At 42.2% G+C, this 26,238-nt stretch overlaps 1 protein-coding gene across 3 annotated transcripts in view; it reads right to left on the bottom strand.

Moving 5' to 3' along the window:
• The window catches only part of PPM1D (protein phosphatase, Mg2+/Mn2+ dependent 1D), an 86,599-nt gene that overhangs the window by 23,534 nt on the left and 36,827 nt on the right, over positions 1-26,238 (bottom strand). For all 3 annotated transcript variants that reach the window (XM_075589623.1, XM_075589627.1, XM_075589628.1), the window contains exons 3-4: positions 24,759-24,883; positions 15,368-15,555 (exon numbers count right to left, since the gene is read on the bottom strand). In XM_075589623.1, coding sequence (XP_075445738.1) covers positions 15,368-15,555; positions 24,759-24,883 — 313 coding nt within the window. The remainder of the gene's footprint in view (positions 1-15,367; positions 15,556-24,758; positions 24,884-26,238) is intronic.

Here is a 26,238-nt window from a genome sequence, read left to right as displayed (position 1 = left end):
ACGAAGGTCCACTTAAAGCTGCAGTTCAGGCAATATCCTGCATGTGTGTTTTTTTTTAAAATAAATCAGTTCTGTAGTAAGAAAAAATACTTAGCATTTTCTGTTTTAAAAAAAAAACTTTGAAAGATCAATTTTCTTGTATTCTATTTTAACAAGCATGCTTGTTCCTATAGCAACGATTTACATTCCCCATATTTAAAGATGTCGCCAAACTTTGCCGATCAATAGACGGAGAACGAATTGACCGGCAGCTATGCAGTTCTTTAGGTAATTAGAGATTGCCCACATGAAACTATTGAAGTAAAAAAAAATAAAAAAAAGACTGAACTGCAGCTTTTACTGGAGATTTTACAACTATCCAGGTAGACTGAACTATATCCATATACCCTGTGTTGGTAAATATAATCACATAGCAACGTAGATTTATACCATCATTGTGTCTGTGTGCCATTAGTATGGTTTTGTGGCATCTGACAGACCTGGCTAGGATTCGCATTTGTATTCGTTGCCCTACTGTGACCTCAGGGTTTATGTACTGATACACATACTGCAGTAGAGTTCTCTACCTTTGTTTACTCTCACAAGTGGTCTATTGTAGCCACTTGTTTTGATTGTCAATACACTCAAATTAGTGTTATGCAATCAATATATTTGTGATCCAGAACCTGGTAATTCAAGTTCACATTTAGGATCTATACGTTAAATATTTGTTTTACTCCCCTATATTTTAAGTGGTTTATTAAAGTTTGTTTTAATTCATTCACTCATCACCCACCAGATGTATTGAGTACCCAATCTAGGTTTCTGTTCTCCGTTTGCTATCTAATATACCTACCTAGGGAGCACCTACATCCACTTTAGGGACAGTTGCAGGGGTTCCCCTATAGTTTTCACGTTGTCTTTAGCTTCTCTTTTTATTATAAATCCAGTTTGATCTAAATTCACCAAATCTGGTAAATAGTCATAAAGTCTATTTGCTAATATTTTTGCGTGAATCTACATTTATAGGTGATATTTGGTGATGGCTTGCACAGTTTAATTTATCTTTCCCCGGTTTGGGAATGACCATTAAAGTGCTTCCGACATATATTGAGTCAAATTCCCTGTATCTCTTAACATATTGAGTAGTGAAAAGAAGTGATAAAAGGCGCGAACAACTTAGTAAAAAGTGAAAATAATAATAATAATAAGTGTTTAAATGATGAAAATAAATAGATTATTCAAACACCCAGCTCAAAACCTCTCTGGTGGGACCTGTTTCACGGGTTCCAAGGTTTAGCAATTTCTCAAAACATCCAGGGGGAGCATATAGGGGAATAAGAGAACAAAATACACAAATTTAAGTGCAGACGTTTCTAAAACAAGGGTATTATATAGACTGTGTCTTGGCTTATATAGTTGCTCTACTCGCAGGATTCTAGAGTTTATAAAGGCAGCTGGCAAATTGGGTTGCCACCCATGCAGGTACTGTGCACTGGACCCCCTATCGAATTCTCCGTCAGCAATGTTAGCATGTAAAATGAGAGAGAAAGCTACATAGTGCGATTAAATTGATAAACTTTATGTAATAAAAGAAGGGTAAAAAATGCGCACTTACAATGTGCCAATATAAAAAAAGCATGTATCATACAAGGTGAATTGGAGGTGTCCTGAACAGCTCACCGCCTCCCTTAGGTCTCTTGCTGGCTTCCACGGCTCTGTGTCCCGAATCGGAGCTTCCCTCTGTGCGCCCGTCTGGATCTGTGACGTCACGGCTGCAGGGTTGGTTTGCTACGGGTCGCCTCCAAGCCCAAAATTGGTCCACTCAACGCGTTTCGCCCAGCTACCAGGAACTGTTCTCGGCTTCGTCAGGAGTATGAGTTATTGTGTGCTGGTGGCTCTTATATACCCATTTGTCCTGCTAAATTAGCATGTCTTTCAATTAAACAATTCAATCAGCATTAATTGCACTGGGAGTAGAAGTTGATACAATATGTCTATAACATGTATAAAAAATCTTAAAATGCTACAATGATTGTAGAATCAATACATTGCTGTTAGATTTATGTCCCCCCATGTATTGATTGACGAAGCCGAGAACAGTTCCTGGTAGCTGGGCGAAACGCGTTGAGTGGACCAATTTTGGGCTTGGAGGCGACCCGTAGCAAACCAACCCTGCAGCCGTGACGTCACAGATCCAGACGGGCGCACAGAGGGAAGCTCCGATTCGGGACACAGAGCCGTGGAAGCCAGCAAGAGACCTAAGGGAGGCGGTGAGCTGTTCGGGACACCTCCAATTCACCTTGTGTGATACATGCTTTTTTTATATTGGCACATTGTAAGTGCGCATTTTGTACCCTTCTTTTATTACATAAAGTTTATCAATTTGATCGCACTATGTAGCTTTCTCTCTCATTTTACATGCTAACATTGCTGACGGAGAATTCGATAGGGGGTCCAGTGCACAGTACCTGCATGGGTGGCAACCCAATTTGCCAGCTGCCTTTATAAACTCTAGAATCCTGTGAGTAGAGCAACTATATGAGCCAAGACACAGTCTATATAATACACTTGTTTTAGAAACGTCGGCACTTAAACTTGTGTATTTTGTTCTCTTATTCCCCTATATGCTCCCCCTGGATGTTTTGAGAAATCTCTTAACATATTGAACATACCCTGGATATATACCATGAGAGAGTTATACCATACGTATGTGGTAGTCCGTCAGGACCTGGGTTTTTCCCATTGGGCAATTCTTTTATCACTTTCTATTCATCCCATGTTATAGCTGCATCAAGCTCAGTTCTCGCTTCAGGGTTAATTGTTTTAGTTTTTATATCTTTCATAAAATTTTCTCTATCCTCCATTTGCTCCTTTTCCCCCATTTTGCATGGCTTCTATACTATATAACTTATCATAAAATAGTCTAAACTCTTCCTTAGTAACTTTTGGATCCTGTGATACTATTCCGTCCTGTTTCTGAATTTTGCTAATATTATATTGGTTTAGCTTCTGCTTTAATTGGTTAGCTAGTAGTCTATCCATCTTGTTACCTTTCTCATAATATCTATGTTTAAGCCGTGTCAGCGATTTTTCAGGTTGTTAATAAATTAAACTTTCCTCTCAGTTATTAATTCTGCTAATATTTCCCAGCCCACCATTCGTTTATGCTTTGTTTCAAGATTTTGAATTGTCTTGCTTAGTTTTATAATTTATTTTTCTCTTACTTTTTTTCCTAAGGGATGCTTGTTGAACTTCCCCCTTACACTTTTAAAATTGCTGGGGATATATTTCCTATATTATTTTCTGCAAATTAATTTTTAAGAGCATCCTCAATTATGAATATTACTGTACTGTTTTTCAATAGAGACTCAGTCAGTCTCCATGTCCATTCACCTTTCTGTGTGGGTCACACATCCATATCAATTTCTAAAATATTACTGGAGCGTGGTCTGACCACGTAATATTGCTAATATTTATTTTCCGTATTTTGATCACATTGATTTGGTCTATAAATATATAATCTATCCCAGAGTAGCTATCGTGTGGGTGTGAATAATATGTACAATCTTTCCTTGATGTTGATTCAATATTAATATATTTATTCTGTTTTTTTTTTTTTTTTTTTTTACTAACTTTTGTGCGCCCTATGGAGTCATCTAATACAGTGCTACATTAAAGTCACCTCACAAATAAAGAGCCCCTTCCGTGAATATATAAATTATCAATAATACTCTCTAAAAATTCTGCCTGCTCTACATTGGGGGCATATATATTTGCTCAAGTGATATTCTTCCCCTTTAGCTTCCCTTTGATCATAATATATCTACCGTATGTATCTTTTTTTGGTGGTGATATCTTGTCATGTGAAATTTTTACTAAGCAGGATTGCCATCTCATTTTCTTATTTCTGGATGAACTCTAAAAATGTTGCTCAATATCTTTGTTTATCATTTTTGGTTATTATCTCTCTTAAAATGTGTTTCCTGTATATATAAAATAAAAAATAAATAAACAAATAAAAAGGGGGGGGGGGAGGGAATTATGTAATCTCCTCAAGAGCTCGTCTCCTTTTTATCAGTGAATTTAGTCCCTTTACATTCAAAGTGCTTATTCTATATGCCATATTTGTTTTGGTGTTTGGGTTCGTAATTGATAAACTGTGATCCAACCCCAGTTTACCTTTTCTATAAAAATTATTTACCCTCTTTGGTACTACCTTTTTCCCCAGACATCTCCAGCACGCTGTGGACTTTGGATACATTTTCTCTGCAGCTTGTGACTTTAATAAAAACAAACACACAAATACACACATACATAGTTAATCAACATTTTGGGATTAATTTCCTGATCATCCACTGCCCAAGAATATCTGTTCTATTCTCTTGAAATGGGTAACGTTGCTGCCAAAACCGGTATCAGACACAGGCACTTGCTCACACCAGTCCTGGTGTGTTGGTGTAAGGGGGAGGCAAGTGTGCTCACCTGGACGGTCCGGCTGTCCACGTTCCACAAGGGGGGTCACTCCAATCTTCTATCTGATCTAATCTATTTTATTTTTGTTACATGATTTCAAGGGGTTGAACAAGAATATCGTATGAAACGTTTAGGAATTGAAACCATTTTCATACACAGTCCCCTTATTTTAGGGGCTCAAATGTAATTGGACAAATTAACACAATCATAAATAAAATGTTAATTTTTAATACTTTGTCAAGAATCCTTTGTAGGCAATGACTGCTTGAAGTCTGGAACGCATGGACATCACCCAACGCTGGTTTCCTCCTTTGTGATGCTTTGCCAGGCCTTTAAGCCGTCTTCAGTTGTTTTTTCGTGGGTCTTTCTGCCTTAAGTTTTGTCTTCAGCAAGTGAAATGCATGCTCGATTGGGTCCGTTTTCAGTCAGAATCAAGCAAATCTGTCACTGATCTTTGAAATGCCTGTTTTTGATTGACATGCGAGTTTTCACCTGAAATTTTCTCCGTACATTTCTCCATTTCCAAACTTTATTTGCACTATGTTGTGTTTTTATTTGTTCCCTATTGCAAATTGACTTCTGCGCTCCCCTATCTCCTGGAAAAATAAAGCCAATCACTGCCTGCTCAGGCCCAGTCACCGAGCCTGACCATAATAAAAAAAAAAAGAAGAAGAAAAAGACAGTCCAACCAGGGCTTTAAGTGAGCTCACCAAATTCACCCAGGCATAGACCCCTCTCGGAGAGTGCCAATAAAACATTTGTTTCATAGGAGAGGTTATATAATATTTTAAAATATTTGGAACGGCCATACCACCTCTGTCCTTAGTGTCCAACATAATTGCCTGGCTACTCTCGGCTGTTTGTGTTTCCAAATAAATTGCATAATTCAATTCTGAATTTCTTTTATATTTGAATGCGGAACAGATATCGGTAATGGTTGAAAATAATACAGACGTCTAGGGAGAATATTCATCTTGACCACAGTTATACGCCCTATCCAGGAAATACAATGAGACTTTCAGGCTTAAAAAAAAGATTTACATCTTTGAGAAAAGGTCAGGGTAATTATATTTAAATAATACATTAAATCTCTTGTAAGGTAAATCCCCAGATATTTCAAATGGGTCTTTTCCCATTTATTGTCAAAGTGCCGTTTAGGAACCTCGACCTCCTTTTCAGTTAATGTTAAATTTAGAGCTTCCGACTTTCCATATTAATGTTATACCCAGGCAGCTCACCAAATTCCCGGAGGGTGGATTCCAGGTTCGGGAGAGACGTCAATGGATTAGATATGGTAAAAATAATATAATCTGCAAACAACGATATTTTTTAGCACTTATTTATCTTTGAGGAGGTTCTGCTAGTTGCCGAAGGGGTTCGATTGTCAAGGTGAAAAGGGGAGAAACGGGACACCCCTGCCTGGTCCCATTCTTGATTGTTATGAGATTCCCCTCCCCACCTGGAATCTTCAGGGTGGCTGTTGGCGACCGATAAAGGGCACAAACCCCCTGTAAAAAAAGGGCACAAACCCCCTGTAAAAAAAAAAAACGAAAATCCAAATGCCTCTAGCGTTTTGTCTTGAAAATCCCCCCTTATCCTATCAAACACCTTCTTCACATCTAGGTTCAACAAAATAGCTTTCAATTTAGACTTGTGTGTCTGATCAATAACATTAATAATTTTTCTTGTGTTATCCGACGCCTGACGTTCGCTCACAAAACGCACCTGATCATAGTGAATTAGTCTAAGAAGTATTGCATTCACCCTGTTGGTCAAAATGTTACTATAGATTTTCAGATCTGTATTAAGCATTGAGATTGGCCTGTAGCTACCACAATATAAAGGATCCGTTCCTTCTTTAGGGATCACCACTATATTGGTCTTCGTCATGTGTGTGTGGGGGTTGAATTATGAAGGTCCGTATAAATTTGGCAAGTTCCTCTGCAATCCTTAAGGGGTTGTAAGTCACTCCTCCACCTTTTATCCTAAAAGCGAGAACCGAGGCCCTCGACCCGATTCCTCTAAGTTTGTGTGCCAATAACCGATCCGCCTTATCTCCCTTGTTATAATACATCTGCTTAATTCACTTAAGGGCCATCCGTACATCCTTCAGTTGTAGCCTCTTGAGTTCCTCCCTAGACTGACTCAATTATATAAATTTTTCTTGACAGGATTTTTTTAATATCTTTCCAATTTTATAATTTTTTTCCATTAAATAGTTTTGTTTTTCCATTATTATTCTCTTTCTGTATGATGCTATTGAGATGAGCTGTTCTCTAATCATGGCCTTGTGTGCCTCCCATAAAATTGCTGTTGATTCTACAGACCCATTATTGATGATCCAAAAATAATTTTTACGCGAGTCTCCAATTTGTGCACTAATCTCCGGGTAATTTAGTAATGAAACGTTCATCCTCCAATAAAATGATCGAGACTTCACGAATGGTGGGTCAAACATAATTGCCACCGGGGTGTGGTCCGATCACGTGATGGACCCAGTGCCGTCTTAACGCATGGGCACGCTGGCAGTTGCCCACGAGCATAGGGGCACCATGCTAATCTATACACAGACCAGAATTTAACACTAATTTTCCGATTACCCGCCTCAACATTCAAATCTCCCGCTTACTCGGTAGAAGAAGAAAAATTACAACTTGTAGCGGAGAGTTGGCATGTCTGCATTCGCAAGAGAATAAACTCAGTCGCTTCATAGTCTTTGGTCCGAGGCCCACCTCACCCACCACCCGTGCCCAAGTCCGTTCATTCACCATATGGTATCATCAGCAGCAGACCGTCTCGCAGGGAGTGGGCAGTAGACTCCAGATCACGGGCAAGACTGTCCCTGCCGATTTGATCCATCCTTGGGGGGCCAGATTTAAAGCCGAAAGAAAGAAAGCAGATTACTCAGGATAACGAAGTGAGATCTGTTTGCCCTCATGGTTGTCTATAAGACGAAATAGGAAGGCCCAGCGATACCGAATCACCTTCTCCTGAAGTATCGCTGTCTTCGTCGCTCTATTGTCAGCCTGGACAGATCCAGGAATATCTGGATAGAGCCATTTTCAAATTCAATTGAGCCTCTATTTCTGCAACCCTTTATAATCTTTTCCTTGGTCATATACTGATGGAGCCTTAGAACCACATCCCTGCTTCTTTTGGGGTCGTCAAATCTCGGATCCAACGCTCTGTGAGCTCTGTCCATCATAAGCTCATTGTCTTGGAGTTAGGGATCAATTGACAAAAATAGCCTTTTAATATATGGCTGCAGGGCTTCTGCAGACACAGACTAAGGGATATTGCGGATTCGCAAATTCTGCCTTCGTTCCCTGTTCTCAAGAGCATCCATACCATCTCGCATAGCTCTTATCTCTTCGCCGAGACAAAAGACCTCATCGTCAGTATTTGCCTGTTTTTTTAAGGCGACATCCATTTTGTTTTCCAGCTCCGTGGTTCTTAGCTAGCGAAGAAACTTCTGCCTTCTGTTTTCTGTCCAGAGCTGACTGAAAACACTCTTGCATTTCTTTAGACATAGAATGAAGGCCCTGCATTGTAATCACAGCGTTTCCCTCTGCAGCGACAGCTCTCGCCTCTGAATCTTGCCTGCTGTGTCCTTGTTTGCGGAGTTTCTCAGCGTTGCCCGTCTCTCTAGAGCCGCTCCCTCCAGCCCGCCTCTCTCTGTGGCTGGTGCTGCGCGCTCCCATGTACTCGCGTCAGCGTCGTCTTTGTTTTTTCCTTTCTTCTCGGCTGTCGCCGACTGTACCCGGCTGAAACGGGAGCGATCTGGGGTCCCTGGCCTGCCGTTCTTCCCGAGGGACATCTCCGCTACTTCCCCCGACTGCTGCTGCGGCTTACGGATCACGAAAAAGGTGCCGATCAAGGGTTATATCAAATTATGCTGTCAGAGTGCACAGAGCTGTCCTAGAAAACGTGTATCCGCGGTGACGTCACGCGCGCGCCCCCACAATTAACTATTAACCATCCTAGAAATCATGACAGTCTCTTTACCGTTTCTAACTTTAACCGGCCACACTGACATGTCACCTAGCCTGATGGCTGAACATGAAAATATATAATCAATAGCCTCAGTCATATTATAATATATTTATTATTATTATTATTATTATTATATATATATATATATATATATATATATATATATATATATATATAAAATAATAATATCTATAGATCTATCTATATGTAATATATATATCTATATCTTTATGATATAACAAGGAACATCACCTTGATAAAGGTCCCGCTAGCGAACCGAAACGTTGGAATGATGTCTTGTTAACCACAATACATTTTTTGACTACCATTTGGAGTGCTGTCTTTGATATTCGTCTCAACACGGTATTGTATTGTGTGTGTGTGTCTAATTAATATATATATATATATATATATATATATATATATATATATATATATATATATATATATATATATATATATAACACACACAGTGTTCGACAATTGTATACATTTACTCGCCCGGGGCGGGTGGATTTAACCCCCGGGCGAGTAAATATTGGCACAAGCAGCACACGTGTATTTTTTAAATTTCCCGCGCTCGCGCTGCTGTTTTTCCCGCGCTCGCGCTGGAGAAAAAAAAAAAAGCCAGCTCTCTGATCACTGCCTTCGCTCCTCCCCCGCCTCTCAGCAACTTCCCCTCCTCAGCTCTTCCACTCCTCCCCCTTCCGCCAGCCAGCCCCTTCCACGCCTGTCTGCCTCAGGCCCCTGCAGGGCCATCTGTCACCCCCCCTCCCTCCCATCGGGCCATCCGCCCCCCCCTCGCATCGGCCATCCACCACCCCCTCCCATCGGGCCATCCACCACCCCCTCCCATCGGGCCATCCACCCCCCCCTCACCCCAATCTCTCCCGGCCTCCGTGCCCCCCCCCCTCACCCCACGCGTGCCTCTCCCTGCTCTAAGCAGGGGAAATCCCCTCACCGGAGCCTCTCCCTGCTCTAAGCAGGGGAAATCCCCTCACCGGAGCCTCTCCCTGCTCTAAGCAGGGGAAATCCCCTCACCGGAGCCTCTCCCTGCTCTAAGCAGGGGAAATCCCCTCACCGGGGCCTCTGCCTGCTCTAAGCAGGGGAAATCCCCTCACCGGGGCCTCTGCCTGCTCTAAGCAGGGGAAATCCCCTCACCGGAGCCTCTCCCTGCTCTAAGCAGGGGAAATCCCCTCACCGGAGCCTCTGCCTGCTCTAAGCAGGGGAAATCCCCTCACCGGAGCCTCACCCTGCTCGGTCTAAGCAGGATACTGCGGTGTCGGCGTCCCCCTCTGGAGGGGGCGCGGCCCCTTGCAGAGGCCCTCCTGCCGTGCGGAGGCCCCCCTGCCTTGCAGAGGCCCTCCTGCCGTGCGGAGGCCCCCGCTGCCATGTGCGACCCCCTGCCTTGCGGGTGAGTGTTTGTGTGTGTGAGTGACAGACTGTGTGTGTGTGTGAGTTTGTCTGAGTGAGAGTGGGTGTCTGTGTCTGTGAGTGTGTCACCCTCTCTCCCTCTCCCTGTGTCTCCCTCTCCCTGTGTCACCCTCTCCCTGTGTCACCCTCTCCCTGTGTCACCCTCTCCCTGTGTCACCCTCACCCTGTGTCACCCTCTCCTTCTCCTTGTGTCACCCTCTCCCTGTGTCTCCCTCTCCCTGTGTCACCCTCTCTCTCCCTCCCTCTCCCTGTGTCACCCTCTCCCTCTCCGTGTCACCCTCTCCGTGTCACCCTCCCTCTCCGTATCACCCTCTCCGTGTCACCATCTCCCTCCCTCCCTGTGTCACCCTCTCCCTGTGTCACCCTCCCTCTCCCTGTGTCACCCTCTCCCTCTCCCTTTGTCACCCTCTCCCTCTCCCTGTGTCACCCTCTCCCTGTGTCACCCTCTCTCTCCCTCTCCCTGTGTCACCCTCTCCCTGTGTCACCCTCTCCGTGTCACCCTCTCCCTGTCTCTGTGTCACCCTCTCCCTCTCCGTGTCACCCTCCCTGTCCCTGTCACCCTCCCTGTCACCCTCCCTGTCCCTGTCACCCTCCCTGTCCCTGTCACCCACCCTCTCCCTGTGTCACCCTCCCTCCCTCCCTGTGTCACCCACCCTCTCCCTGTGTCACCCTCCCTCCCTCCCTGTGTCACCCTCCCTCCCTGTGTCACCCTCCCTCCCTCCCTGTGTCACCCTCCCTCTCCCTGTGTCACCCACCCTCTCCCTGTGTCACCCTCTCCGTGTCACCCTCCCTCTCCCTGTGTCACCCTCCCTCCCTGTCACCCTCCCTCTCCCTGTGTCACCCTCCCTCTCCCTGTGTCACCCTCCCTCTCCCTGTGTCACCCTCCCTCTCCCTGTCACCCTCCCTCTCCCTGTCACCCTCCCTCTCCGTGTCACCCACCCTCTCCCTCTCCCTGTGTCACCCTCTCCCTGTGTCACCCTCTCCGTGTCACCCTCCCTCTCCCTGTGTCACCCTCCCTCTCCCTGTGTCAACCTCTCCCTCCCTCCCTGTGTCTCCCTCTCTCCCTCCCTGTGTCTCCCTCTCTCCCTCTCCCTGTGTCACCCTCTCCCTGTGTCACCCTCCCTCTCCCTGTGTCACCCTCTCTCTCCCTCTCCCTGTGTCACCCTCTCTCTCCCTGTCCCTGTGTCACCCTCTCCCTGTCCCTGTGTCACCCTCTCCCTGTCCCTGTGTCACCCTCTCCCTGTGTCACCCTCCCTCTCCCTGTCACCCTCCCTCTCCCTGTGTCACCCTCTCCCTGTGTCACCCTCTCCCTGTCCCTGTCACCCTCTCCCTGTCCCTGTGTCACCCTCTCCCTCTCCCTGTGTCGCCCTCTCCCTGTGTCGCCCTCTCCCTCTCTCTGTCGCCCTCTCCCTCTCTCTGTCACCCTCTCTCTGTCACCCTCTCCCTCTCTCTGTCACCCTCTCCCTCTCTCTGTCTCCCTCTCTCTGTCGCACTCTCTCTTTGTCTCTCATTCTCTCACTGTGTGTGTCTCTCATTCTCTCTCTTTCTCTGTGTGTCTCTTTCTCTGTGTGTCTCTCTTTCTCTCTGTGTGGGTGTGCCGCTCTCTGTGTGTGTGTGGGTGTCTATCTGTCTCTCTCTGTGAAGCGCCGACGTCCAGACACTGGTTAAGGGGTTCAGGAAACTAGTCATTCACATCTGGCTTTTATTTCTAGATCCGACATTGACACACACACACACACGACTAATTGTAGTATAATGTAATACAATAAATACATTTATGTCAAAAACGAATGTTGTTCTGACTAGGAATTTATTAAATGTATTTTATTTATATATTTTATTTTAAAGCGGGGTTGGGGGCGGGACTAGGGGCGGAGTTGGGGGTGGGACTAGGTGGCGAGTAGATTTTTTGGTTGGGCGAGTAGATTTTTGGGTGATTTGTCGAACACTATATATATATATATATATATATATATATATATATATATATAATTTGATAACCTCATTTTTTTTCTTGCGACTTTTTCGTGTCTCCAGTCTGTTTGCTGTTGTCCTGTAGATCTTTGCTTTTTTCTTGTCCGTGTTAACCCATTGTTGTGATCTCTGCATTGGGTGGTGCTAGGACTTTCTGGGGACCGTGGAGTCCTGCGGTGCTTTACTTGTTTTGGGTCCTGGAATATCAAGTCTCTCAAAAAAGTTAGTTGGGTTTCCTCCATATTGCAGCACGTACACTTTTCCTTGTTTTATAATAATTAACTTTATTCGTGAACCCTAATTTGTATCTCACATTAGCATTTTGCAGGTACACAATGATTTCTCTCATTTCTCTGCAGTGCTGCAGGGTTAGTGTGGAGAGGTCATTACAGATGTATCTTGACTCCCTCATGCTCTATGTTAATGCTTCTGACTTTTTGTATGATTGTCTCATTGTCAGTTAAGACTTGTAACTTTAGGACTGTCACGGGGGGTTTGATGGTCTGGGTCTAAGCGCTCTATGTGCCCTGTCCATCTTCCAAACCGTTCCCTTGACTCGCCTGCCACATGGGAGAGTAGTTTTTGTAGGTATGGTTCCAGCTCTGGGGTTCTTCTGTTTTTGGTATACGCCTAATTCTTTTGTTGGAGCGTCTCCCTCTATTGTGCAGATCCTCAATATGTAGGAGCATATTTTACACAGTCTCCTCCTGTTCATGCACTTAATAAGTTATATAATCCTGTGCTGCTGATATTGTGCCAGCTTCTTTTTCGAGCTCATCTACCCTGTCTCCCAAAATGGTAATGTCTGTTTTAATCTCAGTCAGTTCTGTTTTGATCATTAGTGTTAAGTCCGCTAACAATTTTTGTATGTCTTCATATATGTATAGTAGCTATGTTTGTCATGTCTGCATTGGTAGCATATTCTACCTGGTCTTCAGCCATTTCAGCTCTTTGAGAAAAAGACAGCGTCCGCGATCAAGCTGCCCACTTCGATCCCGTCTGAAGATCTGGTGTGTGCTTTCTGCTATTATTATTTTTTTGTGCTGGGCATTCTGTATGGCTCCGTTGCATCACACTTCTATTTTTGGGCAATGTTATTTTTGGTTATTATTAGTTCTCGTCTGGCCTGATTGTAATTTCCTCTGTGGTGACAGAGCTCCGTCTTGTCCGCCACTAGCCACGCTTCCCCACAGCTGTATTAGAGACAAGGCGAATCCCCGGCAGAGGAAACTTATCAGCGCGCGCCAAGCAGTCTCACCAGCTTCACATCCACAATCAGCTGATCGCACCAGTTGGGATGTGTCCCGCTCACGCCCACAGCCCAGCAGAGAACTTATCCTTTGTTCAGGGAAAAGGGGGGGCGGGACCTCACTCACCCGACGGCACTCTGGGAGATCACCAAACCTTGTTTTTATGATTAAAAATTTTCATGCTTCTCTCTATTCTAGTCTAGTAGTTAATCCACATGTTAAGTGAGGCGGCAGACGGTCATCCAGGATAATATAGCTAAGACACTCAGAAACTTTGCTCTGTACAGCAGGTGTAAGGTCGCGGTTAAAAAGTAAAATGTGTGTCATCAGCATAGAGGTGATATTTTAACCCAAGAGATGTGATAAGGTCACCTAGAGTGTGTGTGTAAAGAGAAAAGAGAATAGGTCCCAGGACAGACCCAAGAGGAAGAGTAAGAGGGGGAGGGAGAGGAGAGCGGGAGAAAGATTGGCAAACGAGACACTGAAAGTACGATGGGAGGGGTAAGAGGAAATCCAGGATAGTTTTTTTTCCCCCCACGGATACCATGAGCATGGCGAGTGTGAAGAAGAAGAGGGTGCAGAGAGGTCAAGCAATATGTAACCTTTGTCTTTGGTGGCATGGAGGTCATTATTTATTTTAGTGAGGTCTGTTTCAGTGCATAAGCCAGATATTATAGAGGATAGGAGAAAATGGAGAAAGTGACAGAATACAAGGCGTTCAAGGAGTTTAGAGGCAAAAGGCAGGAGGGAGACAGTACGATAGTTAGAAAGACAGGTAGGGCTAAGCTTGCTATTTTTGGGTAATGGTATAACTTTGGATGTTTGAAGGAGGAGGGAAAGGTAACAGATTAGAGGGAGTACTTGAAAAAATATTTGAACGCAGGGATTAGAGTAGGAGCAAGGAGGTTTAGGAGATAGAAGGGAATGGGGTCAAGAAGGCAAGTGGTAGAGGGAGAAAAGGAGCTCAGCAGTGATGCATCCTTCTCTGTGACAGTGGAAAGAGTCGAGGAAGGCAGGAGGAGAGTTAGGAAGAGGTGTAGGATGGGAGGATTCAAAGTGGATGTTCAGACATATGGATTCCACCTTTTCCTTAAAATAGCCAAAGTTCAAAGGCGAAATGGAAAAGAAAAACAGGTAGCAAACGGTGGTCTTTGAGTAGAGTCAAAGATAAAGAGTAAGCATGGGTTAGACTTGTGCATGTTGCAGTGAAGAAAAGTAGGTTTGTTTAGCCTGAGAGAGGACAGAGTTGAAACAGGATAGGATACATTTGTAGTAAAAGAAGTCTGCAAGAGTGTGAGATTTCCTCCAGAGGCATTTAGAGGAGCGAGTGCAGGAACGCAGCATGCATGTGTGGAAGTTAAGCCAGGGTCTGAGATTAAAAGGGCGAGAACGACAGAGAATAAGAGGAAAATGCAGATGGAGAGGAGGATAGGGCAGAGTTGTAGTTTCTGACCAGGTTGTCAGTCTGGTGCAGAGAGAGGAGAGGGAGGAGAGGGAGGAGCGCAAAGTGGAATCAAAAGCTGGTAGGTTAATAGAGCGCAGGTCTCTGCAGAAACGAGTGGTAGATGGAGGTGGAGAAGGGGAGAAGTGAGAGCGAGAAAATTAGATGATGGTCCGGGATCGGAAAGGGGGAAATGAAGACAGAGATAAAAGTGTTTTGTGAAAAACGAATCCTGTTAGTGGCCACCCTTGTGGGTGTTGGTTGCTGTCCATTGGTGAAGGCCAAAAGAAGAGGTTAGAGTGAAAAAGGGGGATACCCAAGGGAAGAGAGGGGTCATCAATATGGCAAGTTAAGTTCCCAAGGAGAAAAACATAGTTACTCATGTCAAGATTTCCTGATCTCAGGATTTAATGTGGTACCTAATGCAGAATGTAAGTAAATCATTGGCCCCTACAGCTGCAAATCTATTATGAACACTCCCCCCAATGTAGCAGTACACGTATGATGGTACAGCAAATATAAAGTGATATTACCATAACTCACAAAGCTCACTTTTTCCCCAAATATAAATTGGCTCTATTTTTACTAGGAGAAATACAACATAAACTTTATTATTACGTCCAAATAAGGCGTGTCCTTCTCCCTAGCTCCCTTGAGTTCGAGGGAATGCAAGTTTCAGTGTCTTTTTTTTTTTAGATCAGACAAAAAACATTTTTTTTTTAGATCAGACAAAAAACAACATTACATGGGACACCAACCGCTGCACCAAAGATGTATATGGTAAAACTTCCCACCCATTTCCAAAAGCATCTCTACTCACAGTCACACCAGATTTCTCCTGCACATGGCACATTGAAATGGCGTCCTGCGCAGACACCATGTTCCAGAGGCCATCGCTGCCTAGGATGATGAACTTGTGCTTCTGCGGATCAATCGTGTGAACGCTTGTGTCTGGCTCTGGAGATACCACAAACTTACCACTGTAGAAATCATAGCTCCACAGATCACCTGCGAAAGAACATTAGAAGAAATCAAAAAAGATGGCACAATACAATGGTGCCCGTATTCGTACAATGCCAGTTAAAATAAATAAATTATATATATATATATATATATATATATATATATATATATATATATATATATATATATATATATATATTATTGCACAATCAAATCTAGAGAGAACACCCCCCCCCCCCACCCCCCAAAAATAAACAAAAAAACTTGCGCCCCCCAGTTTGCGTACTGCTGGCTTAGTCTATAAACGCTGAAGTTGCAGACCGCATTGTGATGGCGTTATAAATTTCATTGACTTAATTGGGAGTTTTCGGATTGCTAACGGTAAACATGTACTTGCATTTTTTAGAAATTTAAAAATGTAGGCACCTTTAGGCACATCTTTAAAATTGTGACATTTGTCATCACACAGTTTAGCGATTCACTTTGTAGCAAATTCAAAGAAATAATGAACATTTTAGATCTACAAACTTGGCTAACTGCTAAACTGCCTTCCTTGGAAATTCCTCAATTTTAGATCTGTTTTCACTTAGCCTTTATGAATGCTTCCTAGCAAAGTTTCTTACCTTAAAAAAAAAAAAAAAGAGAAAAAACTCAAGAGGTTTAACATTCATTCCATGTGACAAGGAGCGGGTTCACTGATGCTTGCCACTAGATCAGACCAAAGTTTACTCCTACAACGCAATCCGTGATATTTAGGAAAGGATTCCTTCCGCTCTCTTTTACGGTATAGAGCAGGGGAGTGCAATCTTTTTTCCCTCTAACGACCTGGCATAGTGCCGTCACGTTGCCATAGCAACACCACATGACCTGCGGCGTCATTTGACGACGTGTTGCCATGGCGATGCTTCACCACAAGCCGTCTGAACCTCGATAAGGAGAAGTTTACAGAGGTCTTGCAGCTCCCTCTGCATTAATTTAAATGCCTTCGGGAACCCCGCGGGGCCTCTGTAAACCCCGCGCCCACTATAGCAAATCTCACGCCCCCACTTGGTGCTTATGTTGGGTAATTCAGACCTGTATAGAATGTCTGTTCCTTAACTGTAAGCATAACAAATCTGTAGAAGATAATTTCTAAAATATTGTGGATCTCCTGTTTTTCAGAAAAAGAAATTGCACTGGTGAGAACACCTGGAGTGCAAGATGGGTGCGCTATTAATACACAGACTACTTCAAACCGTAGATACCAGGGAGGGGGTGTAGCAAAGGAGGGATCCTCCAGAGTGCATAAATCACAATTGAATAAGGATGAGAATATTATACAATACAGTTGCTTACAATCTTAATGTGCAAAAGACACCTACCCTTTAGATACAGACCAGTGAGCAGACAATGACCAAAGCAATCTAATCAATTGGTTCTATTTGAACCTGAGCAGCTCTGCACAATGTGTTGCACAATGTGTGTATATATAGGGAGGAAGGGGAGGTGCATCCCTATCCCTGATGAAGCCACATCACGTGGTGAAACGCGTAGGAGCCAGCATTGAGTCCAGAGTACAGAGTGACAGAGGAAGCCGTGAGGTGAGTATCGTGCTGCTGATTAGGCTGACCAGCCTGCTGCCTATCCTTACCGGAATCTAGTGACTGTGGAAGTCTAACCGGAGGTGGTAACTTGTAGACATCCAGGACTGTACATCTGACGGGTCATGCCAAGGAGACCCACAATTCCCGCTTACTCACGGAGGAAGTAAGTCCCAACAGTGTATACGGCCGATCCAGCCCTGAAGCAGGAACTATCTGGTGTTAACCCCAGAGTGGAAGGACTTCGCACGAACTGACAGCCAACAGATGCAATCCAGACAGCATCCACCCAAATAGGCAATATCTCTGTCCTTTCACACACTACTATCAGTTCATTTCTTGAACTGATCAATATAGCAATTCTATTTATATCAGAACTACATTTATTCTATGTGGTTGTTTAGTTTGTGTCTATGCACTAGTGTAATTTATGTGCAATTTTCATGTTTATATGGACTTCATGGGTTAATATAAAGTTGAATTTACTTGTTACTGCGCCTCCACTTAATTTCTTTTCCTGTTTTTCTGTTAGGGTTTATATCATTAAACTATGATCACTTAAAAATGGCATGAAACGTGTGGGCGATTTTTTTTTTTTTTTTTTTTTTTTAACTGGGAAAAGCAAAGTCTACAACAAACTTGTGGACCTGGCAATCTGCCCAATGAATATCATGTAAACAAAAACAAAAGGGTTTTGAAAGCATAAATCCTTGAATTAATATTTTAATTGCCCTGCTGTTTTTATGGTAAATGTAGAAGGAAGGGGGGGAAAAATAGATGCATTTAACTAATTTGTCCGATAAATTCCTGGAAAGTTCATCATTAGCATTGATGATGGTGGAAGGCCAATGAATACAAAACATTTCACATCAATCATCCCTCGTCTCAGCAGGTAGAGGCACTGGTTATACAGAGCAGCTGTGCTGTGCACAACATGTGATAATTGGGGACCAAGAACTACTTTTCAGAAATATGATTTCCTCTTCTACCTACTTAAAGAACAATACAACTCGCAAAACAAATGTGTGCTCTTTATAGAGAAACGCTGCAGTGCAGCTGACATTTAAAGCAGCAATTACGAATATAAAAATGAAGGGAAGCTTTGTTAGTTTCAGCTTTAAGAGGGGAAAAAAAATATGGGAATGTAAAAAACAAAAAAGAAAACCACTGTGTAATTAATCAATCAACTCTGATGCCATGGACGCAGCTCAAACTGACAGTAGTTCAACCCTAAATAATTCCTAACAGCAGCACACTCATTCGGCATATTGCCAAACAAATTCTACAGACAGCATGAAATAGTAGAGCTGAAAAAAAGGGATTTTAGAGAGTTTTCTGTTCAAGCTACCAAAATGAAGGGGTAACAATATCCAACTATGTATAGCTTCCCCACTAAGGGGTAAATTCCATCTAGTCCAAAGCGGATCTTTGCGTCGCTTTTGGTCAAAAATCCCCATTAAAGTTTCTGTGGCTTTTTGGCCAAAAATGATCAGAATGGCTGCTTCGGCCGATATAGAATTTACTGTTAAATCTCTGCAGTTATCAATGAATGGAGCAACAGAAAACTTACTAGCAAAGTCAATGGGAGCTGTGTGTGTACAGGCTCTTGTTACACAAGAGGATATTACAAAGAACCTCCTGCTACTACCAGTCCAGTGCTATTTATCCCCATCTCCACAACACTTCCACTGCCTACTTTCTCAAGAACCATGCTATGCCAAATTCAATGCGCCATGTGCTCCTGTTGGGCCACTGTATGGACAGATGTGATGTAACCCATATTTATCTGTACTGCAGATTACAAAACTGACGTAAGTGATCTGTTCAATAATTAAACCCTTAAAGAAGATGGGACATAATTACTTATGCCCAATTCCTTTGCTTCTTGTCTCCTAATTTATCATCAATTATCCAAAACCTGTACATACAATATTGGCAGATTTACCAATTCCCCTTCATGACTCTTCTACAGACTGAATCGTCAGTTCTTTCAACCTTTTGACTTAGTCCCGTCGATTGTTTTCCAGGCCTCTATAATTTTTAATTGCGCTCCTATGGACAAGCTCCACTTTGTACAGAAGGTACAACATGGGAACATGCACTACAAATTCTGAACACACAAGACTTATGAAGAAAATATGATCCCAAATTTCACATGATTCATGTAACCCAACCTTTTTGCTGCAAATCTACAGATCCAATTTGAACCAAATTGGCCAACTGAAACAAAATATTTAGATATAATTACATATATAAAACACAAAAAAACAAATAGTAGCGCTAGTTTGTGATAGAAATAACCGTGATGTGCAAAAAGTTATACATGTTTAAAAGGTGAAGGTGAAGTGCAGTTAATATTAAATACGTAGATAAAATATTGATGTTAGCATAGGAAAAGTCTGTGCGGAAGAGGCAATGCTTCTAAATGGTCAAGCCTGACCATAATAAACTACAAACCAAAAAGAAAGAAGCGCCAGTTCCGTACAATGAATAATATAAACTGGAATTTATCAATAACCAGAATAGTCTCAAGGACAATGCAAAACTGGTGTGTTTAAAAAGCAATATTGACAAAAAATAAAATGAGATGGTTAGGAGCAATATGCAAGTGACATATGAGGAACTTGTGAGCGAGGAGGCAATAGATGGTAAGGAGGAGGTGACCACTAGAGCATATAAGAGTAATTGTAGTCTGTGTATTAGCTTACAGCTAGAGAACAATAGTCACCAAATAGAGAATGACCCTTCTCAGAAGTAAATAAGTGTATTGTAGACAGACCTGATGGTGCACGGAGTAAATCCTCTCAACGTGCAGTGTGATTCCGCTGTAAAAAACAGTGCTCACTCCTAGAAGAAATCCTCCTGTGATGTAATGAGACCCCAGCTTGTCTCGTACGACCCCCTGCTAGCACGTGACCTGCATACGGGACAAGGGTTAATACCGACGCTCGCAAGCGTACCCACTCAGGGGTCCCTCAAATGGGTTGTATCTCTCCTCAAGCCGTCCCAATATACCACCGCCACGAACACAAGTGAGCACGTGACTTAAGATATGCAACCAGGGTTAATACACAAAGGCTTCTCTGGCAACCCCCCTTTCTCCTCTGCAAGGAACCAGCGAGTTAGTATTAACCCTCCACTCAACTGCACATCATAACCATCCACTGCCACCACCTGAGGTTATGCAGATATGATAAAAGATCTTAGACTAAAATATCCGCCAGGGCCTCAGGTCCCTGTTTATTATAGGAAAAACGATGCACTTTAACACAAAATCAGTTGTAGTAACATGTGCCTGAATTTAGCAAGTTATTCTCTCCAGCGTGTACAAAGTTCATTCAGAGCCCAAAGCATTACTTATTAAATGGTTTAATATATATAAAATACAGTGCTTGAATTACAGAAAAGGTATTACAAAATAAACATACAATTACAATATAAGGCAGAACAGCTTCTTAAAATAAAAGGGGTAAAACAGAAAATCCTATATAGTACGTTACCACATGCTACGGACTTTTCCCAGAGAGGCACTGGTTCAGAAGATGAGGTCTGCCATGCTATCCAAGCATGCCCCTGGTCAGATCTGCCGTTTTACAACCTGGCCCAGACTTAAGTACAATTCTTTCTTAGGGCACCTTCATGAGCCCACCCCTTCTACAAAATACCTTAAAGCTGTTCTCCCCCAACCCTGTCTATAGACCTTGATTAATTCAATTGACACCTCGAGTGGGCCATTCACACGGACACCCCTCCCCAAGTAAATCCCTTTGAAATTCAGAGCCGTTCAAAGAAACAGTTCTGACCTGTTTCAGACTCAGCATTTTGTATTTTTCTTAAAAGTGTAGCTCATTAATCCCTTAAGCACCAGAGGGATTAAAAACACCCAATATCTCATGACATTATCATGACACAGCTGTTTGCCAAATCTTACGGAGAGATGGTAATTTTCTCAGTGTCAGACCTCATAAGTAAAATTCCGGTGTATGCCTCTTCCTGAGATGCAGAGTAATATCCTGTGCTCAATGCACCTCCGTGTTAAGCCTCACTCTGTCGCAAAGTGTACAATTACAGCGTATATCCAGATAGAGAGCTGAAATCTGTACTTCAAGTTCCTCTGAGTGTAACCGCGTCACTGCGTAGCTGCATGATGGCGTCACCACATTCCAATGCGTTTCGGCACCGAGAGTGACTTTCTCAAGGATCTTACTCTTATATGCTCCAGTGGTTACCTCCTCCTTACCATCATTGCCTCCTCGCTCACAAGTTCCTCATATATGTCACTTGCATATTGCTCCTAACCATCTCATTTTATTTTTTGTCAATATTGCTTTTTAAACACACCAGTTTTGCATTGTCCTTGAGACTATTCTGGTTATTAATAAATTCCAGTTTATATTATTCATTGTACGGAACTGGCGCTTCTTTCTTTTTGGTTTACATATATAAAACAGTTTGCAAATAAACTGATTGTTGAACTATGTTTCAACGTGTAAAGGTGAGTAAAATATCTAATGCTCCTACTGTAAGGTTAAAATTGTCTCCTGTCACCTCTGTTCCCCTCAGGAATTGATAAGGTTAAACAGTAGATGCTGGCCTTGCTATTTCTCAGAGACTATTGTAAATAGCTTGGAAAGCAGCTGTGTTGAGCTTGTCATATGCTGTTAAAGCAAGACTACCAGAGGACAGGATTGCCTTATAAGACACCATTGTATATCTCTTGCTCAGCAGTTAAATGTTTTAAGATTTACAGAAAAGGCATTATGTAAAGGTTACATGTAAATTTAGATGTGTATCCATATTTGTAAAAGATGACAACGGTTTTTTTGTCCCTGCCTTATGTATAAAAAACTGCTTTGTGAACCATTAAATCCAGTTGTAAGAAGTCAGCCATAGTCTCCTCTGATTTCTTACAGCTCCGGGCCCGTCTGCTATACTATTTGAGACAAACACATATCCGTGCCGTACGATGCTCCCGGGAGAAATTGTGTGTGTGTGTGTATATTTAGCTTGCCCTGAAAAGATAACCTGATCTGTAGAGATCTAACACCTACTTTGAGCCACTAGGGGGCCCTCTTACTTCATCGGAATATAGCAAAATGAATGACCCCAAAAAATACATGCAGTTTTTGATGTTGATACAAGGTTATAAGTACAAAAGTTACTAAAAGACTTCAAGGTTGTCCTCAATTAACACATAGCAATGTGTTAGAACACCAATTTTCAACCTTATAAGTAACACAGAACATTTTCTGAAATCCAAATGAAGTTTTTTGTATGTAAAAGTACTGTCAGTCTAGTATGAGTTCCTATAGCATATACACGTTATATAAAGGTCACTGTCATGCACAGCCCAACTGTGAGCACGTGACCTGTGTTAATACTCTGCTTTCTAGCAGGCTCATTTTTCACCTTCACAAAACGTTCAAATGAACAATATCTCTGGTCAATCCGTTCCCATATACCAGCTGTCACCTGTGAGCACGTGACAGATATGCAACCAGGGTTAATACACACGGCTACTCTAGCCAACCCACCTTTTTCCTCAAGGTACTTTCAATGAGTTAATACCTCTTACTCAATTGCAATCATATCTATCTGCTGCCACCACCCAAGAAATACGCAAAATATGTTAATATATCTGCCAGGGTGTTAGGTACCTGTTTATTAAAGAAAAAACTATGCGCTTCACACACAAAAATGTTGTAGTAGCACAATATGTCTTAAAATGTAAATACTCTCTACAAAGTGTGCAACAGTTCATTCAAAGCCACAAAGCATTACTTATTAAAGAACTGTTTAACATATATAAAAATACAGAACTTAGATTACAGGAAAAAAATAAGATTACAAGAACATACAGTTACAATAAATGCATAACAGCTTAGTAAAATAAAATAGAACAGAAAAAAAGAAATCCCTATACAGTACGTTACCATATGTCATAGGTGTTTCCCAGAGAGGTCACTGGAGTAGGATATGAAAATGTACGTGTTTGATCTCAAAACACACCCCTATTGAATTCTAACTTATAATTAAAAAGTGGGGATTGTTATTCTGACTTCCCTTCATTGGGAACACCATAAGCCCACCCCTGTCATAAATCAGCTACTTGACTGACATTTTTATGACTTGGGGGAAAATAAAAACTCCTAAACAAACGTTTAAAAAGGTGCCTAGATATATGAAAGACCTCATATTTTAATTTTGACAATACTTAGACAAAGGTGAGTCATATCAATAGATTCACTGACGTGCTCCTAAATCTGAGTGACAAATGGATATATGTCCCTGCCCACTTCCTAGACATTAGGTGTCTGGCCATATCGCATTAGTCGTCCTTAAATATCTAAATGTTATTATCCAGAGTAAATGATGTCACATGATACTCATTTTTAATAATTTCCTTCAAGTATGTGTTGACCTGTGTGTCAACTATCTCTGTGACACACAAGTGATCATTCAGGACTGTCAATGTTTTCTTTGAAAGTGGCTTGTTTATAAAAATGTCAAGAGCCATAATTGAATCCCATCAAGACCTCTTTGTAGATCTGGACCCCAGGAAGTGTCTTGATCTGTCAAACCCAATACCTTGTATTTTAAAAGACAAATGGTAACCATATAAACCCCTGAAGCATCAGATTGATTAAATACTTAATATCCCATTATATTATCATGACAGTGACAAAAGAGAATAACATTGTATAAACTTGTTTTCTGTATTATTTTAGTGATAAACTACTTATGTGCTGTACAAAATGAAATACGCATTGATTAAAACAAGACAGTACAAAGTTGATACCAAGGTGAATGCTACATAAAGTGAAACATTATGTTATCCTTTGAAGACACACCATTAGTCTTAACATGATAAGCTAGGTTAATGCCATGTTAAGTGACTTTACAGACCTTTGGGAATCTGGGCCATAGTGATATCACACAAAAGGGAAGTAGCTAGAGCTATGTTTTTATTTATATAAGCCTTTTTATGTAACCTTATAATTATATTATAAAATTCTTTGGAACCCCATCCCTCTCTAATACCACGTCTGAGATCAAATGCATTGATCATGCCTTGACCATGCTGCTTGTGCTAGAGAGACCTGCACGGTGAATCACATTTGGGTAATGTGATAGTGTATGGTGCGCGCGAGCACTTGCGCGTTGGCCGGAGAGCTGCTTGCCGAGACAAATAATTTTGCTATGAGAGCCGGGTCACGTGAGCAGTTTGCCCAATGAGGGCGAACCAGCTCCGTCACAACACAGCCATGCCCCTCTGCACCCAACAGCTCAGTCCAGGAAACACCTCTGCTGCAAGCAAGCTTAACGTCACGGCACTCCGTCTCGCGCTCAGACAGCATGGACTCGGCCTAAGGAACCTCAACCCTCTCTAATAGCGCTTCTGAGATCAGATGCATCGTCAATTCTTCTGTATTTGGTGCACTTTTAAATTACATGAAAATTCCAGGGAACCATTTTAAGGATGCCCAGGGAACAAGGTGTTTTAAAGAAAGTGAAACGCTCATATACAATATACTGTATATATCTATGCATCCCTTCCATTAATCCTAAAAGGTTAAACTTTCACAAATATGGCTCGTCTCTGGATAGATGCGTGGAGATATATTCAGACACACACTTCACAGACTCCTTTGTTTTCTGTACACTTACCAAGGGCACGAGCCACTGCCAAGAAGGGAATCTGGTCAATCACAGTGCTTCTCCTGACAGGACCATTATGTGTCAAACGGGGCCTTTTCCACACCACACGATTCACACCAGATTTGTTGATTACACTGAAGAGGAGCAAAAATTTGATCAAGCCACCAATCAATCCATGATACATTACTTATTTTTTTTATTTCACTCTTGAAAGGTTTTTCAATTAACTTCCCATGTTCGGCTACCCTAGTCCTGCCTCACTTCAGATGAATTCCACTATATGCCGCTTGGCTCAATCCTACAGAGATGTATTTGATTCAGAGTGATGGTTACAGTGCCAGAAGCACAATGTTTCAGGAAAACCCTTGGTCAGGTGCAAAGCAGCAATATGAAAGATCCAAACTCCATTAAATACGCAAACCCATCAATGATGACACTCCCCTCCGAAGATGGATGCCAAACATCCTGTTCATGGTCCCAAGGCTCAACAAAGTATCCGGACGTTCCTCCTTCTCCTACCGTGCACCCCAAAACTGGAACAACCTACCAGAGACCCTCACATCCTCCACCAGTTTAAGTTCTTTCAAATCTAAGGCTGTCTCACATTTTAACCTGGTCTGTAACTGTTTCATACGCTCATAATATATATTTTCTTTAACTGTGCACGCAATGTCTTGTATATAATGTATACCCTGCTCATTTATGTAACTGTACTTGTAACCATGTATTATTTGTTTTACTCTGTGCCCAGGACATACTTGAAAACGAGAGGTAACTCTCAATGTATTACTTCCTGGTAAAAATATTTTATAAATAAATAAAACATAACATTCATGACACGCACGGTCAATGTATCAGTGACATCCTACAGCAGTAATCTTCCTAGGTAAACAAAACCCATTTCTTAGCAGCGTTCAGTTATCTTTCTTTGTACAGGATACCAAGTAGTCCATAAGGATGTGAAAGTACAATGGGAGAAGCGCCTAATAAAAACAAGGGTATCACCACAGTGTCTATAAGATGCGAGACCTCAAATAAGTTAAAAACGATACAACTGTTTAGTAGAGATCTCTTAACTGTGTCAAAGAGATAATTAACTATTATTTGTCAATTATAAAGTGATACACATTGCAGTATGTAGTGCAGTGGTTTTCAACTTTTTTTGGTTAAGGAACCACAAGTGAAATTCTGAGGAACCCCTACCATCTCAAATAGAAACTCTGAGATTAGATGCATTGTAAATTCTTCTGTATTTGATACAATTTTTCAAAATCACCAGAAAATTGTAGGGAAACCTTTAGCGATGCCCAGGAAACCAAAGGGTTCCTACGAACCATGGTTGAAAAACACTGATGTAGTGCATAATATCAGTGAGTGGTATGCAGGGGTGTAGCCATAGCCTGTGTGACCACACTCTTGGGGGGCCCGCTCTTCTCTCTATCGGCAGCCCATACCTCTCTTCAGACAGGTGGGGGAGATGGTATGCGGC

This window comes from Ascaphus truei, chromosome 3, assembly GCF_040206685.1.
Source record: "Ascaphus truei isolate aAscTru1 chromosome 3, aAscTru1.hap1, whole genome shotgun sequence".
NCBI classification, from domain to species: Eukaryota; Metazoa; Chordata; class Amphibia; order Anura; family Ascaphidae; genus Ascaphus; species Ascaphus truei.
This window is presented reverse-complemented; position numbering and strand designations above follow the sequence as displayed.